Source organism: Echeneis naucrates, chromosome 9 (assembly GCF_900963305.1).
Source record: "Echeneis naucrates chromosome 9, fEcheNa1.1, whole genome shotgun sequence".
Taxonomy (NCBI): domain Eukaryota; kingdom Metazoa; phylum Chordata; class Actinopteri; order Carangiformes; family Echeneidae; genus Echeneis; species Echeneis naucrates.
Genome location: NC_042519.1, coordinates 23,843,071 through 23,862,193, shown reverse-complemented (window position 1 = coordinate 23,862,193; position 19,123 = coordinate 23,843,071). Strand labels below are relative to the sequence as shown.

Sequence of the window (19,123 nt, the reverse complement as noted above, 5' to 3'; positions counted from 1 at the left end):
GTCTTTTTTGTCTCATAAAAATAAAAAATTCTGACTAATGCAGAGAATATGATTTGATATGAAGTCTGTCTCTGAAAGTTCAATTTTAATGTAACTGAAGCGTGAATTAAATTTATATTAGTTTCAGTTTGTGTCTGTTTTTCGGTGAACTGAAGCTGAAATGTAAATTGTAGTTTTATGTCTGTGAGCTCTTTTCCGTCGGTGGAGTGAGGCCTCCTGTCTTCTGTCCCCTTCTGTCCCCTTCCGGCTCCCGTCCTGCGGTCACATGACCGGGAGCACCTCCTGACTCCGCTCGGCCCGACAGTCGACCGTTTCTCCGCCGGGAGTCGGGACGTGTTTGTCGGCCGGCCTCCGTCACGATCAGCCGCGGGATCCAGGTGAAAACATGGCGGACTCGACCAAGGACCCTCCACCGGGGTGCGCCGACCTCCAGGAGCTGGAGGACGCCGAGGAGCTGTTCCCGGAGCCGGCCGCTCCTCCGGAGGTGAGGAGGGGATGAAGGCCGGGGCGGGATGCTCCAGGGGCAACAGAGGGGCAACAGAGGGGCAACAGAGGGGCAACAGAGGGGTGGCAAAGGGGCAACAGAGGGGGAACAGAGGGACAACAGAGGGGTGGCAAAGGGGCAACAGAGGGGCAACAGAGGGGTGGCAAAGGGGCAACAGAGGGGTGGCAAAGGGGCAACAGAGGGGCGACAGAGGGGTGGCAAAGGGGCAACAGAGGGGCGACAGAGAGGTGGCAAAGGGGCAACAGAGGGGCAACAGAGGGGCAACAGAGAGGTGGCAAAGGGGCAACAGAGGGGTGACAGAGGGGCGACAGAGAGGTGGCAAAGGGGCAACAGAGGGGCAACAGAGGGGTGGCAAAGGGGCAACAGAGGGGCGACAGAGAGGTGGCAAAGGGGCAACAGAGGGGCGGCAAAGGGGCAACAGAGGGGCGGCAAAGGGGCAACAGAGGGGCAACAGAGAGGTGGCAAAGGGGCAACAGAGGGGCAACAGAGAGGTGGCAAAGGGGCAACAGAGAGGTGGCAAAGGGACAACAGAGGGGCAACAGAGAGGTGGCAAAGGGGCGACAGAGGGGCAACAGAGGGGCAACAGAGGGGCAACAGAGGGGCAACAGAGAGGCGGCAGAGGGGGGCACTAAAACTACCCTATCCCATCAGGGTGGGAGTAAATGAGTGTTTGTGTGTCTCTGCACGTCTTTGTGTGTGTGTGTTCGTCGTTGACATAAACAGCCATTAAAATACATAATAACACGGCTGAGACAGCTATGGGAGCCCGGCAGGGTCATGTCTGCCCGGAGGAAAAGGCAAAGTGCTGTGTTTGCTCTCGGTCAGGTGACAGTCACACAGGTGACGGAGATGCATTCAGGACCAACTGGAGAAAAAAGAAACAACACAAAGTCAGGCTCAGCTGGTTAAATAAGAAAACAACACAACAATCTGCAGCCTGATAAAAGCAGAGTCTCATCTCTATTGGGTTCAAAGGTCAGTCCTTCATATTAAAGGTCCAGTGTCTTTGGACTTTTATTCTGAAGTGTGATTTTTAGGAAGCAAACATCTACCTGTAGTTTCTCCTATCAGGTGCGCCGATCCTGACCTCTGATTGGCTGACTCAGCTCTTACCAGGTTTTTTTTTAAAGATGTTCAAACCACTGAGCCTTTTCCACAGCCAGGAAAATAAATAAACTAATAAATACAAACAAACGTTCCACTCAACACTGATCAAACAACGACACAAAAGTCTGCAGCTCAGACGCTCATTATACTCAAAGAGGTCCAAAACTAAAATAATGTTTTGTACTAAAAGTCCATTTTGAACTTCCAGGAGGAAATGTGTTGTTTTAAGAGCTAAAACTTTAAACTCTTTCTCTCAGGAGCAACAGGTCAATCAGCCAATCAGAGGAGAGGATCTGATCCCATCTCTTGTTTTGTCGTGACATCACAAAGTCCCAGAAATCCTGACGGCTGTTTTAAAGCTCAGTTGCTGAACATAAGACCTTTAAACCTTCAGACCTTCTGGATAGCAAAACTGAATGCCACATTCTGTTTTTTCAGGTTTGGGAAAGATGGATTCGAATTTTCAGTGTGAAGAAAACTTCATTTTATGGATTTGAGATGAAAGCTTGATTAATTTCAACTAAAATCAGTCACCAAACTCCAGGTTGTGTTTGTCAGGGGCTGTCTGGGGATGAAGGGAGTGCCGAGAAGTGACTCCAGGGCACCGTGGTTTTTCTTTAACGTCAATTTAGAAGAGCAAACAGCAGCTGACTGTAAAAACTGAGCCGTCTGCAGTGGAGGCTGAAACACTTGCTGCCCAGGATCCAGCTGTTTGTGTTGTTTGTAAAGAAACAAGTCTGACTTTTTGCTACACACACAAGTCTGTGTTTAGATGAGAAAATGTGTCTGTTCAGTGTTTAGCTTAGCTTAGCACAAAGACTGGAAGTGGTAGGAAACAGCTAGCCTTCTGAGCAGGCTGAGCCAGGAACAGACAGAAGGAGCTGTTATCAGCTGTGTTGTAACTTTAACTGGAAAGTTTACACACACAGGCCTGTTTGCTCTTTTCTCTTTTTGTCATGTCAGCACTCTGGACTTCATTCCTAGTGATTGTCCTCTTTGAGTGTCACATCAGCATTCTTCAGTGGTGTTGTGATCCACTTCCTCTCTGAGCAGCAGAGAACATGAACATGAACAGATGAAGGATGTTCACGTCAGCAGAACTCTGATGGGGATCCTTTAGACTCTCAATACAAGTGAACCGAAAACCAGGTCCGAACCCTCAAACAGTCCTGTAAAGGTGTCAAACTAAACCCAGATGTCTGTTTATCAGAGCACCTCATTATAACAGTTTCACTTATAGGTGTGTGTGTGTGTTGGGGGCAGGGGGGTTTCCTTTGACCCCTCTCCCTCTGTTTGCTGAGTAAGGAGGGAGGAAGCTCTTCGTTATCATCATTCACTTCCTCTCTTCCATCCTCTCCTCTTTCTGTCTTCTCAGCTAAAATTGCGTCTTCCTCTTCTCCAAGCTATGATTTTTTTTTATTATTATTTTTTAAGTTATTTTCAAATCAACACCAATGTGTTTGTCAAGCGCCAAATCATAACAAAGTGAGAGAGCAGAGATGAGTGAACCTGCAGATGAATGAAGCGACTGTTTCAGCAAACACATTGAGTCATGAGACATTTACTGTCTTTTAACCAGGTTTGGAAATCGGCACTTTGAAGCTGCAATATGTGACATAAAAGCACTGCAGTCCAGTAAAGTGTGTGTGCGCATGTTGTAAAGTTGCAACACACAGTTCATGTGATTCAGACTCCTGATGCGTGTGTGTAGAGTGTGTTTCTCCGTGTGTGTTTCTCTCTGTCCGTAGTTGCAGGTTCAATGCTGAGTCAAAGTAAAATGTGTTTCCACCTTTCTGAATTTTATCACACAAATGCAACATTTTTGTCTCATTAATTTGAATTAAAACCCTTCAAACTCTGAGAGAAAACCACAAAATCATCATCACCTGTCATCACTTTTGTGTTCAGGCAGGAAGTGTGTGCTTCAGCAGGATGGATCACACACACACACACACACACTGTTGAACATGATGAGTCGGCTGGAATGGGGTCAAAGTTCAGAAAAGTTCAGGGTGAAATTTGGTCCACAGAAGAAGAGTTGAGCAGTTGGTCAGCAGTTGAAGGTCCAGTGTGGGGCATTTAGTGCCATCCAGTGGAGAGGAGGCAGACTGTAACTTCACCTCAAGACAAATTTTGTCTAGTTAATATATTTAGGAGGTTTTCTATAAAAACATGAGTCTGAGAAGATTTAGGGTTGATATGGACAAAATACTTTATTTAGTCATGATTACTATCATATTATTTATTTCAGTAAAACTGGACAATTCATTCAGTGTGCAGATGGAGACATTTTAAGGAGTTTAAAGGTGATTAGATTATTCATTATTAATCTAATAATCATTATTCATTAGATAGAATGGAGGTTAAAGGATCTTCACTTTTCACGTGGATTCACTTTTCCTATTGTGCTGTTTTACACTTCAATAAATTATCGCAAGTTACAAACCTTCTAAAAACTGTGTGTGTGTGTGTGTGTGTGTGCGCGTGTGCGTGTGTGTGCGTGTGCGTGTGTGTGTGTGTGTGTGTACAGTCAGAACCAGCCAGTCTACCTGCTGAAGACATCAGCACCAACTCAAATGGACCCAAACAGGATTTACTTTTTGACGAAGACCCTGAAGATCTGTTTGCAGGTAAACTGGTGGGTTGTGGGGGTTTTTTTTGTTTTTTTTTTGTTTTTTTTGTGTGTGTTTGTGTTTGTAGTTGTGTATTTTCATATGATGAATCCACAACATTAGAATTAAAGATCAGCAGTTTGAATTTATATGCTGCTGTTGATGTCCACAATAAAAAGCCACTCTGTCTGATGCAGAGGCCACTGAGGAGGTGTCATTGGACAGTCCAGAGAGAGACCTGCTGCTGTCTGATGGTCCGTCCCCCGCCATCACTCCTATCACCCCTCCCACCTCCGTCATCACGCCGTGCATAGGCCACGCCCACGACGACATGTTCACACACTCCTCCTTCGATGAGGTGGCCGTGCACACATACACACAGAGTTTGTGTTGCTGAGATGTGTTTTGTTTAAATTGTCCCCTGAGGGACAACCGTCATGTTAATGTAGTACGTATAAAGTTTGAACAGTTTCAAACCTGTTTCCTGCAGATCGAAGAGGAAGAGGGCGGAGATTTGTTTGACATGAACATTTCCGTGTCCGACCCCGAGAAAGTTGGTGAGTAATCACTGACGTCACAACCTTGTAGTCCTGGAATGATCATGATCACCGCCACAGACTCAGACTACATTTCCCATCAGCCCTCGCTGCTCACTGTTTTAGATCCTTTATCTGCCAGCGCAGTTGTTGTCAGAGTAAATAAAGAGACTCATGAAACCAGTTCAGCCAGTGTGAGTCTGCTCATGTTGTGACTGACTGATCAGTGACACCAATTAACTGATGAAGCAGCAACTGTGTGTGTCTGTGTGCGTTTCAGGTGATGGGATGAATGCGTACATGGCTTACAAAGTGACAACAAAGGTGAGGTTACACAAATACACAAACTTATCAATTATCAGATTTCAGTGAATTAGATGTACTTTTGAGAAATAACCTCGAATGTGATCATGTAATACAGGCTCTCTCTCTCTCTCTCCTTGGTTCTGTGTCTCTCGCCCAGACCTCCATGTCTGTGTTCAAGCGAACTGAGTTCTCAGTAAAAAGACGTTTCAGTGACTTCTTAGGTCTTCACAGTAAACTGGCGTCCAAGTATCTGCACGTCGGCTACATAGTTCCTCCTGCGCCGGAGAAAAGCATTGTGGGTAAGTGAAAGTGCAGCTGACATAAACAGTGACGACGTCTCTGCTTCCTGTTTACACCAACTCAAACATGCCCAGTGTGGGCCGACGGTCCTGATGGCCAGGTGACGTTCAGGTGCATCCAGATGTTCGATCAGCCGTGTTGACGAGCGTCTCTTTGTCTGCAGGGATGACGAAGGTGAAGGTCGGGAAGGAGGACCAGTCGTCCAACGAGTTCGTGGAGAAGAGAAGGTCGGCCCTGGAGAGGTAGGAAGGGAGGAGGAGGAGTCCAGATCGTTCACACAGTTCTTTCTGTCAGTTTGTCTTCATCATCGTCATGAGCCATCTCCGTGGTGCGTTCAGGGACATACTGACATCCTGATCTACCTGTCATCTTTCTCCTCCTGCTGTCACCAACTGCTGCTCTTTGAGGGAACGGTTGGGTTTCTCCATAATAATGTGAGAGCTAGACCTGATCCTGATATCTAGACCTGATCCTGATACCTAGACCTGACCCTGAGAGCTAGACCTGATCCTGAGAGAGCTAGACCTGACCCTGAGAGCTAGACCTGATCCTGATATCTAGAGCTGATCCTGATATCTAGAGCTGATCCTGATACCTAGACCTGATCCTGATACCTAGACCTGATCCTGATACCTAGACCTGATCCTGATATCTAGACCTGATCCTGAGAGAGCTAGACCTGATCCTGAGAGAGCTAGACCTGATCCTGATATCTAGACCTGATCCTGATACCTAGACCTGACCCTGAGAGCTAGACCTGATCCTGAGAGAGCTAGACCTGACCCTGAGAGCTAGACCTGATCCTGATATCTAGAGCTGATCCTGATATCTAGAGCTGATCCTGATACCTAGACCTGATCCTGATACCTAGACCTGATCCTGATACCTAGACCTGATCCTGATATCTAGACCTGATCCTGAGAGAGCTAGACCTGATCCTGAGAGAGCTAGACCTGATCCTGATATCTAGACCTGATCCTGATACCTAGACCTGACCCTGAGAGCTAGACCTGATCCTGATACCTAGACCTGACCCTGAGAGCTAGACCTGATCCTGAGAGAGCTAGACCTGACCCTGAGAGCTAGACCTGATCCTGATATCTAGAGCTGATCCTGATATCTAGAGCTGATCCTGATATCTAGAGCTGATCCTGATACCTAGACCTGATCCTGATATCTAGACCTGATCCTGAGAGAGCTAGACCTGATCCTGAGAGAGCTAGACCTGATCCTGATATCTAGACCTGATCCTGATATCTAGAGCTGATCCTGATATCTAGATCATTAACTCTTTATGAAAGTGGACCTGGACTCTGGGTCTGTAAAATGAACTGAAGAACCTCAAACCTTCAAGGAACAAACAAGGAAATCCCTTGTATTGAAGTCTATGTGAAAATGTCCCTCCTCAGTAAACATTTTCCTGATGAGTTTATGGTCAGTCTGAAATACAACGTGATGTTCATTTTTTTAAATTAGAGGAAACAAATTTAGCTTTTTGTTTTATTTGACTTGATTGAAGACACAAAACTTTATGCTCTAGGGCACGGAAAACAAGCGGCATCACATAAGAGAAAACATTGAAATAAACCAAAGTTACAATAGAAGTACACAACTGTGTAACGACAACAACTGTGTGTGTGTGTGTGTGTGAGAAAGAATACAAATACTGTGTTTTGGGCGGGGAAGGGGGCGGGGCTGACATTCTGTTGCCCTTTACTGATGGTGTTTGATTGACAGGAAGGTCAGCCAGTGACAGCTGATGGAGCTCAGACCTGCAGAACTCCATGCTGATGTGTACACACACACATACACACACACACACACACACACCAGTTAATGAGGACAAAAATTTGCATTGATGAAAATTGTGTTGTATTTTTAATTTGACTTACATTAACTTTGGAAAACATGAAAGCCTTGAAAGGTTTGTTTGTTTGTTTGTTTTCCAGAGGAAGTGACTTCTTTTAGATCACTGTTACTGACTTATTGTTGTTCTTCCTCTGGTGTTTGTGTTTGAGGTACCTGATGAGGACCGTGAAGCATCCCGTCCTGCTGAAGGATCCTGATGTTCTGCAATTCCTGGAGAGCTCTGATGTAAGTAACGACATCAAGAACAAATCTGATCCTGATTCTGTTTTGAGTCCATTGATTCATTTATCTGACCTCCATTAGAAGATCACTTAGTGTTTTTATTTAGTGTAGTTTTTCACTTCCTCTCTGGGAACAACAGGTTGGTGAATGTACACCTGAATAATAACACGAATGGATTTAACTGGATTTAATCATCAGGCAGACAGAATCGGTCTGTGGACTGTTCACTCAGTAACTGACAGTAAAACCAGTTCGCTGTCTTGAAGTGTGATCTCAAAGTTTTCATAAATTTCTATGCAGTTTTATGAGTTTTATGAGTTCAATAAAATCATATTTTTTTAAGAACCATCGTAATGTAGATTTACAGCCGATCAGCCAATCAGTGGGTGTGGCTGAGGGCGGTGACTCTTTTATTGTGACATCACAAGGTCCCAGAATTCCTGACTGACTGACTGGCTGGTTTTCAGGTTCAGGTTCTGAATCCAGCCTGTGAGGTTTCTCTGGACTGAGACCTGTGAGACTGGATTATATAGAACCTGAACCTGATTTAGGAGCAGAGGCCAGATGGAGGTCTTTATATAATAATAATTTATATTATTACTCCCTCCTTTGATATTTAAATATTTATAGTTTTAAGGATCATCTGATATATTTTGGACCTTTACGGGACTCGGACACTGAGTGGTTAGAAAAACATAGAGTCTTCTTTGTCCATTTGCTGCCTGAAGGAACTCTCAATGTCCAGAAATCATTTATTGTTTATTTTTTGACTGTGTGATGAATTCTGGATAAATTGAGATTTCATTCAAAATAAAAATATATTCAGCGTTAAACAGCGGCAAAAACCAGCTCAGCTTGTATTTCCATTTTGGAAAAAACTCAACATTTCATCAAAAAGTGAAACGATGAAATTGTGCTTTGGTCTAAAACTCTTCACCATCTTCATCTGTGTGTCAGGTAAACCTGATCTGAATGTCTACAGCCAGTAAACGCCTCTAGGTGTCGCTGCTGCTCACCAGAAGATCCAGCCAAATCATTGAATTGATGCTACATAGTAAATGAAGGGTGTGGTGCATTCTGGGTAATGTAGCTAATATAAGGCACGTACATCACGTAAAATAATGAAGTTCCACATCACCACCAAACCGTCACGAGTCGTCTGGAACAGTTTTCAAACTGACCCCAACGTTGACAAGAAGGTCGGAGGTCAGCGCGGTTCCTCCTCCGGGGACCCTGAACGCTGAGGGAGTCTGATCTACAGATGAACAGATCGACCTCCGATGCGACCAAAATTAATGACTTTTTCTCAAAAGAGGCTAAAAAAAGAAAAACACCGTCTCAGTTTTCAGTGTCGTCTTTTTTTTCCTGGAAAAGTCCTGAAAAGGTCAAACCGGCCGGTCGGAGCCAGGCATCCAAAAACTGCTCCAGGGTTTAAGGGCCTGCGGCGTTTCCTGTTTCCTCACTTTATTGTCCACTCTAACTAAATCCTCTGTAACATTTGCCCCCCGCTCCTCCCCCACCTTTCTAACAGTTAGTGGGATTGCGTTGTGAAGGACCTGGCAGACGTTGGGTCCAGAATAAATGGCCTCGTGTCACCAGTTTAACAGATGAATCGCTCTAACGCTTGACCGAGCGTGTCGGTCCGTCCGGCCCGCTTAATGAAACACAACCCGGGGAAGGGGGACGGTGGGGGAGGGGGGACAAATGGGACCAAGCTGCAATTTAAACCTATTTTTACCCCACGCCTCTGCTCATTTACCCTCGTCCCTCCGTCGGCGGGGGCCCAGGGGACAGAGCCGTCCCCTTTAAATGAGATTGGACCTGCTGGCAAATCTGCTCCACTGTCGCGGGAAAACCTCGTACATCCAGGAAAAAATAAACTTTTCCAAAATGAAGAAAAATGAGCCTATTTTCAGACGGATGTCCCAGCGTCCGCCGACAGAGGTGGTGGATTCCTGCCGATTTTTACAGCTGGGAAAGGTGCGGCTGCATTAAAGGTGACTGGAGGTAAAGCACAGCCGGCGTTACAATCAGAGGAGGGAGAAAGAAAAGAAACAGAAGGAAGACAAAAGGACAAATAAAACAAGATAACAAGGAAGAAGAACTGAGGGAATTAAAGGCAGAAGTGTCAACAAATAAACAGGCATGACATTCAAAAGAGAAAATTAAAGATTGAAGTAAGGAGAAAACTAAAAACTGGAAAAAGAAAAGACAGATGAAACAAAGAAAAAGAGAAATACCACACAAACTCTTTGTTTGTTTGTTTGTTGTCCAGTTGCCACGGGCCGTCAGCACTCAGGCTCTGAGCAGCGCCGGACTTCTTCGGATGGTCAACAAGGCTGCAGACGCCGTCAACAAGATGACCATCAAGATGAACGAGTCGGACGCTGTGAGTGAAGGAGGGAGTGAGGGAGGGAGAGAGGGAGGAGGAGAGAGAGGGAGGAGGAGGAGGAGGGAGAGAGGGAGGAGGAGAAGGAGGGAGAGAGGGAGGAGGGGGGAGGAAAGGAGGGAAAGAGGGAGGAAGGGAGGGAGAAGGAGGGAGAGAGGGAGGAGGAGAAGGAGGGAGAGAGGGAGGAAGGGAGGGAGGGAGAGAGGGAGGAGGAGAAGGAGGGAGAGAGGGAGGAGGGAGGGAGGAAGGGAGGGAGGAAGGGAGGGAGGAGGAGAAGGAGGGAGAGAGGGAGGAGGAGAAGGAGGGAGAGAGGGAGGAAGGGAGGAGGAGAGAGAGGGAGGAGGAGAAGGAGGGAGAGAGGGAGGAAGGGAGGAGGAGAGAGAGGGAGGAGGAGAAGGAGGGAAAGAGGGAGGAAGGGAGGAGGAGAGAGAGGGAGGAAGGGAGGAGGAGAGAGAGGGAGGAGGAGAAGGAGGGAGAGAGGGAGGAGGAGAAGGAGGGAGAGAGGGAGGAAGGGAGGAGGAGAGAGGGAGGAGGAGAAGGAGGGAGAGAGGGAGGAAGGGAGGAGGAGAGAGAGGGAGGAGGAGAAGGAGGGAAAGAGGGAGGAAGGGAGGAAGGGAGAGAGGGAGGAAGGGAGGAGGAGAGAGAGGGAGGAGGGGAAGGAGGGAAAGAGGAAGAGGGGGGAGGAAAGGAGGAAGGAAAGAGGGAGGAGGAGAAGGAGGGAGAGAGGGAGGAAGGGAGAGAGGGAGGAAGGGAGAGAGGGAGGAGGAGAAGGAGGGAGGAAGGGAGGAAGGGAGAGAGGGAGGAGGGGAAGGAGGGAAAGAGGGAGGAGGGGAAGGAGGGAAACAGGAAGAGGGGGGAGGAAAGGAGGGAAAGAGGGAGGAAGGGAAGGAAGGAAAGAGGGAGGAAGGGAGGGAGGGAGAGACGGAGGAGGAGGAGAAGGAGGGAGGAAGGGAGGAAGGGAGAGAGGGAGGAGGAGAAGGAAGGAAAGAGGGAGGAGGGGAAGGAGGGAAACAGGAAGAGGGGGGAGGAAAGGAGGGAAGGAGGGAGGAAGGGAAGGAAGGAAGGAGGGAGGAAGCGAACAGAAAGAAAAAGATGAGAATGAAATATTGAAGTAATGTTGAAGGTAAGTTTGTTAAAATAAATGTAAAATGTGTGTTTCAGTGGTTTGAGGAGAAGCAGCAGCACTTTGAGAATCTGGACGTTCAGCTGAGGAAGCTTCATGCCAGCGTGGAGTCTTTGGTCTGTCACAGGAAAGGTGAGAAAACACGACCTGCTCACGTCAGCATCGACACTTCATTCAGACAGTTCGAAGACAAAAGACAGGAAGGACTTTTATTCTGAAGAACAAAAGCCGTCTGAGCGTAGTTTTTTCCTGCGACCTTAAAGTCTTCAGACCTTTTTAAAGTTCAGTCCTGCTCTGGATTTCTCTTCCAGTTGTATTAAAACATTTTCCAAACCCGTCGTCTCTCCAGAACTCTCTGTGAACACGGCGCAGTTTGCCAAGTCGGCGGCCATGTTGGGGAACAGTGAGGACCACACTGCGCTGTCCCGGGCTCTGTCCCAGCTGGCCGAGGTGGAGGAGAAGATCGACCAGCTGCACCAGGACCAGGCCAACGCAGACTTCTACCTCTTCTCCGAGCTGCTGGGCGACTACGTCCGCCTCATCACCGCCGTCAAGGTACGATTCAAGTCAGGAAGTCAGGTGAAAACTGAGAGTGATCGTATTCTACTGTTTTTAGACTTTACTGAAAGGATAAAATAAACCGTGTGTGTGCTGCGTTCAGGGGGTGTTCGACCATCGGATGAAGACGTGGCAGAAGTGGCAGGACAGTCAGATGCTGCTGCAGAAGAAACGAGAAGCCGAGGCGAAGCTGCAGTTCACCAACAAACCGGACAAACTGCAGCAGGCCAAAGATGAGATCAAAGAGGTGAGGGGGGGCTTTTGTTCTGAAGGAGCCAGCAATAAGGCACTGACCTTTGACCTGAGCTGCAGATGGGGGGGTCAGTGTCACCTGACGCCTGAATTCATTACAAACATTATGATAGAAGAAAACAACAGCTGTCATCAGATTTTACATTTAAATCACAGAAACATTTTATCTTAAAAAGCTATGGAGGCATTTTTATATTTAAGGCAACTGACAAAGCCAAGAAAACACAGAGACAAAGACAAAGTAACACAACATTATTTATTATACACACACAGAAATGTCAGCGAAGACGATCTGAGTCTTCTGACGACACACCTGTGATGAAGGTTGTTACTTTAAATTAATGATGTGGTGTGTCGGTGTGTGTCGGAGGCCGTCAGCGTGTGCAATCAGACAAAACGAGCGCTCCCTCACAGTCCAGCCTGTTGTTCTGTTTTGTGTGGATAAATGTTGTTTTCTTTCAGGACGACAAACACGAGCAGGGGAGAGCAGACAAGTACTTTATTAGAGCGTCTGTTGAAGCTGTCACCACGCACACACTCACGGTCGGGGGCGGTGAATTGGAGCGGAGGATGCGGTTTAGGGAAGACGGGGGAGTTTTTTGGGGGGTGGGCTGTCAGAAGCTGCAGACAAGGACAGATCGCAGTAGAGTTACAACCAACATTTATTCAGGCAGACGAGAGTTTTTGCCGCCTGTCAGGAGTCGAGTTTCGGTTCACGCCTCGACAAAAACGCACACAGAGTTTTACTTCAGGCTGCTGCAGCATCCAAAACCTCCTTCACACTTTCTGGACGCAGACCTGTGAAGTCTGGATGAAGTGAAACTTCTGTCGGTGAGCGAGAGGAAAAACACACAATAATACACAAACTGGAGTTAGGAGACATTTAAACCACCACAGGGTCATTTCAGTTTCAGGGCCCAGACTACAAATCCCATAACGCCACACAGCGGCTGCCGTGCCGAACAGGAAGCCCAAAATCAGGCTTCTGCGGCTCCAATTTAACCATTTCCAAACTTCAAAATTCAACTTATGTTTTCAAGTTTTCACAGACAACAACACACCGCTTTGACGGCAGCTTTTAAAATCATGAGAAAATCAGTGTGTTCGCTGCGTTCAGGGCCTGTCGTAACTCTGAGCTCTACAGCAGATGAGATTCACTCACTCAGTGGTGCGTTCAAGGACCCTGCTGCTCTGATTATTACTGCAGACTGCCCCCTGTGGGCGGCAAACACAAACAACAGCCAGAGTCTGGAATGGCAACGTGTTCCTCTGATTTAAAGAGATTTAAAAGGAATTTAAAGTGTTTTTAGGAAAAATGATAAAAGTGCGTCTACATGGATCAGATTTAGATCCTCCTGGATCGAACGAAGACATGATGACTGCAGAACATCTGAAATATGATTCAATACAATGAAAAAATATAATAAAAAATTAATCTGATCATAGATTACATTATTATTATTCAATTTTCTTTTTATTTTTTATTTCTGACGTTAAAATCCAAATTAAATCACACTAAAGAAAATATTTTTTCTTCTTTCTTTCTGTTTTCTGTTCATCTTTATCTCCTGAATTATTAATTGGAATAATTAAATTAAAGCAATCATTCAGAATTTAGATGCAAATTCATTTGTAAATTGTACATTTTTGAAAATTTTAGATTCATTTTTTATGACAGTAATTTTTCTTTCATGTTAGCAGACCAGAGAAAATATAAAATAGTTACAATTAATTAATAGAAGTAATTCACAAATAAACAGAATAAATACTGTATGTTAAATTCCTTTTTACATTATTTTCTTATTCAATATTGTTATTTCCAGTTTTTTTTTTTTTATTAAATTCAAATAAAATATTTAATAAATTGAAATCACAAAACTAACTTGAACTTAAATATGGAAATTGAAATTTGATGTCGTTATTTTTCTCAGACTAAAGTGAAGACGTAGGTAAATCAAACGAGGTGAACATAAATCGGAGGACTCCGATCAGGCTTCCTTCTTTTCTCTGCTTTCCGTTCTTCATGTTTCTGGATCTTCTTCTTTGGTTTTAGAAGCTCTGAGCGTTTTTTTTGTTTGTTTTGTTTCCTGCCACTTAAATTTTGTTGCATTTTCCCGCCACATGCCTTCCTGCACCCAGGAGATTGAGGAGGTAGGACCTGCCCCGTCTGCCCCGTCTGCCCCCGTCCACCTGTCTGTCTCTCTGTCTGTCTGTCTGTCTGTCTTACTGTCTGTCTGTCTGTCTGTCTTTCTGTCTCTCTGTCTGTCTGTCTGTCTTACTGTCTCTCTGTCTGTCTGTCTGTCTTACTGTCTCTCTGTCTGTTTGTCTCTGTCTGTCTTACTGTCTCTCTGTCTGTCTGTCTGTCTTACTGTCTCTCTGTCTGTCTTACTGTCTCTCTGTCTGTTTGTCTCTGTCTTACTGTCTCTCTGTCTGTCTGTCTGTCTTACTGTCTCTCTGTCTGTCTTACTGTCTCTCTGTCTGTTTGTCTTACTGTCTCTCTCTGTCTCTCTGTCTGACTGTGTCTGTCTGTCTTACTGTCTGTCTGTCTGTCTGTCTGTCTGTCTGTCTTACTGTCTCTCTGTCTGTCTTACTGTCTGTCTGTCTTACTGTCTCTCTGTCTTACTGTCTCTCTGTCTGTCTGTCTGTCTTACTGTCTCTCTGTCTGCCTGTCTTACTGTCTCTCTGTTTGTCTTACTGTCTCTCTCTGTCTCTCTGTCTGTCTGTCTTACTGTCTCTCTGTCTGTCTGTCTGTCTTTCTGTCTCTCTGTCTGTCTGTCTTACTGTCTCTCTGTCTGTCTGTCTGTCTTTCTGTCTCTCTGTCTGTCTGTCTTACTGTCTCTCTCTCTGTCTGTCTGTCTTACTGTCTCTCTGTCTGTCTGCTTGCTTCACATCTTTTGTTTTCCCTCGTTGAATCACGTATTTCTGCTGTTCAGCATCATTTGCTTTAATATGATTACGACCTCGTGTTTGTTTGTTTGTATTTTTTCTGTTGTTGTGTTGAAGCTGCTGAGCCTTCACAGAGTCACATTAGTCAGTTTGTCGCTTTACGTCAAATTTGTGTTTTTGAATAAATTCCTGAGTGGAAAAAAAAGAATCTGACTCTTTGAACTGCTTCCGTTGTTGGTGACAGTTTTGATTTGCCTGCATGTTTCATGACATAGTTTATTTTTCAAATTTAGTTTTTCTCAACTTCAAATAATAAGATAATTAAGCTAATGACGTTCCTTCATTATTTTAGTTTAAACTCAGTCGTCGTTAGCTGAGTAAAAATCGGTACAATAAACTTCGTTCCAACCGATGGTCCCTTTTTTACCAAATGACCGACTGCAGCGCTCACTTCTTGTCGTATCTGAACAAACAAATAATTCTGTACAGTTTGAGTGAAACACCAAAATAACAGAAAGAGGAGAGAAGTCTGAAAGACTTTATCCAAAGATTTAAGACACTAATGATGAATGTGTCTGTGTTTTCTCAGCTGGAGGGGAAAGTCCAGCAGGGAGAGAGAGATTTCGAACAAATCTCCAAAACCATCCGCAAAGAAGTCAGCAGGTTTGAGGTGAGAATCAACGAATGAATCAACAGATAAATCACAGCGGACTGAAGTTTCATATTTTGTATTTTGATTTTGATTTGTTTCAACAGAAAGACAGAGTGAAGGACTTTAAAACAATCATCATTAAATATCTGGAATCGTTGGTTCAAACGCAGCAGCAGGTACAAAGTTATCATCATAATCATCATTATTAAAGTCAAAATAATCAGATTTGTCAATTTATATTGAAAAATAATTTAGATTTTATTTCTGCAGAATTAGTTTGATTTAAATGTCTGTATTTTTAAACCTAAGTTATTTGTATTAACTTACGTGATGTCCATTTGACTGTAAAGTTTTTCTTTGGAGAAGCTTTAAAACGATCTGTCTGTTTTCAGTAGTCACAGATTTTATTTTAAATTAAACAGATGTTGTTAATAAACAATATTTTTCTCTTGCAGCTGATAAAGTACTGGGAGGCTTTCTTACCCGAGGCCAAGGCCATCTCATAGAGCCCACAGACTGCTTCTGGTCCAACTACACTACCCATAATGCACCTGTCCGCCTTGGTCTCCCTCCTCCTGTCGAAGAAGAGTGAGGCAGTGAAACCAGCTCCAAGTGACGTTTCTGCAGTTTAAAAACAAAACTCTAAATTTCACAGTTTATCTGCTTTTTTTTTTTTTTTTTTTTTTGCTGAACTGTGCTGCGTTCAAGTCCCGTCAGTCAGTGTCGTCAAACTGACGCATTCACAGTGATGACGTTACCAAAAATATCTCACTTGGTTCCAGAATCTACAACCGGCAGGTACTAAATGTTGTTTTCCCTGAACGCTAACGTCGGGCTATCCCATCAGCATCAGTTCGGCCTTTGGAAGCACTTTCCTGCCATAAAAAGGCAGATATTATTTTCTCTGCTTTTAAAAAGACTCTTCCGTCGCCTTGAAATAGTTTTTCTGAAGTTTCAGGTTTAACCGAGACGGGAAGGTTAAAGAATTAAAGAATTAAGTTTATTAATGTGTGATAAAATCGTTCTTCAGTTGCCAGAACTTTTACCCTTTAGTTAAAATGTTTGAATCTAAGATCTGCTCAGTTTGTCTTTTGGAGCTCAGTTCTGGTTTTCCTGGCAGGAAATGGCTTCCACAGATTGTCTGTAAATACTACATTACCCATGAGCACCTGGGGCAGTTTAGAATCAAATCAGAAAAATCCGACCAATCAGAGCCTGAACGTCCACAGCAGTGCTCTCTGGGAGTTGTAGTTTTCCGAACAGTCTTAAGCCTTTGACTCTTTTTTTTTTTTTTGGTGGGGGGGGTGGTAAAACCAAGAATGTGAACTTTTTACTCCAGGAACCCTGAACGCCTCATCTCAGCCCAAACATGTGCAACACAACAGCCCCTCAGATACACTTTCATATGTCCTTTGTGCGTCACTTCCTGTTGTCGTCTCTGGGAATGTGGCAGTTGTTTTTCCGTTAAATGGTTTTGGAACTGGAGCTGTGAAACTGACCTGGAGTCGGAGTCGAAGGACGGCGGACCCCATCCGCTCCTCGTTTTGTGTCTTGTACTTCGTCTCATTTCCCCTCCCTTCCTTTCAAAACAAAAGTCCTTGTTTGTGTTGCTGTATGATCGTGAGTGAAGGCAACGTTTCCTCGATGAGAGCGGAGCAGGGAGAAACTCGGCTTTGTGTCGGTTCAGGTTCGCTTCGCCGACGCCAGTTAGTTACCATCAGTCAGACTGTGTTGAAGTCTATGGGAAAATGTCCCTCCTGATAAACATTTTCCTGATAAGTTTCTGGTCTCAGTCTGAAATACAACGTGATGTTTGTACGTCAGACTTAGAAACTCAATGCTTTAAATCATTGTCACCTTATAAACTGTTGGATGATGTCATGGTGACATCACCAAAAGCTTTTTACGTCAGGGTTAGGCTCCAACTGTCGGTTTAGAGAGTCACCTAAACAGAACCTTAAACTGGCTCAATGACCCACCAACAACATCTCAGAACAGATCAGTGATCCGATTGTCCTCTTTTCCTTCAAAGGACACGTTCTGTTTCACTGTAGATAGTTTTCACTTCGGTCCAAACCAGAAGAATCAGAGAAAAAGTGAATATGTAACCGCCAGACTGAGTGGTAAAGAACCTGAACTGAACCTGAACTGACCCGAACCTGTTTTGTTGTGACGTCATAAAAATGTTTGCATCTTCACCGTTTTCCATTTTGGCAGCTTGTGATGCTGAAAAGTTGTTTTCACTGGAAATGAAGGATTTTGTGCGTTTGGGTTGTGTGTCCAGAGAGCCGCTGCAGTTTGAATCTGTACCTGCGAACTACAGAATCTTAATGACTTGATTTAAATTAGTTGAATTATCTGAAAATCTGATTCTTTTGAACTGGACCTTTTTCTTTAGTTTCTTCAGCTCAGCTCTCGTCCTCACTGCTCCTCCATCTTTAATCAGCACTGTGTCGCTACCTTTTCTATGTTATTCCGTATTCTTGTGGCCTGATGGTGTGAAATATCTGAAAGATGATTGTTTTTGTTTTTTTACGTTCTGAACAATGAAATGCTATTTTTACGTCCTATGGTTTGGCGTGACGTCCTGCGGCAGAGCAAATGTTTGAGTACTTTAATTATAATAAAGGAATGTATCTCATCCGGGGCTGAGGTGGGTTTGATTATTCATCAGCATCTTGTTAGTATTACTGATGTTCTAATTTCACTTCCGGTTTTTATCCATTTCTTTTCTCTTCTTAAAAAATGCTGTCCTGTTACATGTTTCCTGTCCTTTTCTTCCTGTTTCCTGTCCTTTCCTTCCTGTTTCCTGTCCTTTCCTTCCTGTTTCCTGTCCTTTTCTTCCCGTTTCCTGTCCTGTTACTTCCTGTTTGCTGTCCTTTTCTTCCTGTTTCCTGTCCTTTTCTTCCTGTTTCCTGTCATTATACTTCCTGCTTCCTGTCTTGTTACTTCCTGTTTCCTGTCCTTTTCTTCCTGTTTCCTGTCCTGTTACTTCCTGTTTGCTGTCCTTTTCTTCCTGTTTCCTGTCATTATACTTCCTGCTTCCTGTCTTGTTACTTCCTGTTTGCTGTCCTGTTACTTCCTGTTTCCTGTTCTCAGCTGTGGCTTTTCATCCAAAGAGTCAGTCAGAGGCTCAAAGTGATGATAAAGAAAGATTGGAACAGATTTAAAAACACTGTCAAGAGGCTTCACACACACACACACACACACACACACACACGCAGCATATAGGCAGAGTGCTGTCAGTTGTGCGCTGTGCGTTACTTTGCATTGTGGCTGTCACAGGATCGACTTCCTGTCATAGTCAGGCTGCAGGTTTCAGTGGAAGACAAACAAATTCGCATCAGAATTTCTTAAGAGGTTTCGCAGCAGTGTGTGTGTGTGTGTGTGTCCACCTTTTTTTGCTGTTTAACTGAATCCAGTATTTGATCTTCAATAACTTTTCGTGCCATCAGGTGACGTTCTGAGGTTGTTTTTTTTCCTTCAGCAGGAGAATGGAGGCAAAGCTGCATCCTTAACCTCCAACTATCGGCTCAGCTGAAGAGTAATGGTGCATCCGTGTTTGCGGCTTCACCTCCACCTCTAAAATGTTCACGTTGACTCCAGAATAATGCGCCTGCATCTGTTTTCCTGACTCACTCTCACCGCTCCCCCTGCAGAATAATGTAGATGTTTTGACCCCCCCCGTGCTATCAATCTGCCTTTAGAATAAATGTAGGCACATCTGTTCCCCTTACCCTCCTAACCCCTCAATTTCCCGCCACTTCAGGATAATGTAGGTGCATCTATTATCTCCGCTGCTGCCT

The 19,123-nt window shown here is 44.7% G+C and overlaps 1 protein-coding gene across 2 annotated transcripts; it reads left to right on the top strand.

The window, feature by feature from the left end:
• The first annotated feature begins 264 nt into the window (after nt 1–264).
• On the top strand, nt 265–17,958 carry snx2 (sorting nexin 2). 2 transcript variants are annotated; one of them, XM_029510174.1, is made up of 16 exons: nt 265–472; nt 2,260–2,286; nt 4,143–4,242; nt 4,422–4,582; nt 4,715–4,781; nt 5,041–5,084; nt 5,224–5,365; nt 5,530–5,608; nt 7,385–7,460; nt 9,733–9,846; nt 11,008–11,101; nt 11,319–11,524; nt 11,631–11,774; nt 15,255–15,335; nt 15,422–15,493; nt 15,773–17,958. In XM_029510174.1, the coding sequence occupies exons 1-16, from the start codon at nt 386–388 to the stop codon at nt 15,821–15,823; spliced, it is 1,545 nt and encodes a 514-aa protein (XP_029366034.1). In that variant the 5' UTR covers nt 265–385; the 3' UTR covers nt 15,824–17,958. The 2 variants fall into 2 exon arrangements, with proteins under 2 accessions (XP_029366034.1, XP_029366033.1); XM_029510173.1 differs by lacking the exon at nt 2,260–2,286 and having other exon boundaries at nt 265–484.
• Nucleotides 17,959–19,123: the final 1,165 nt, after the last annotated feature.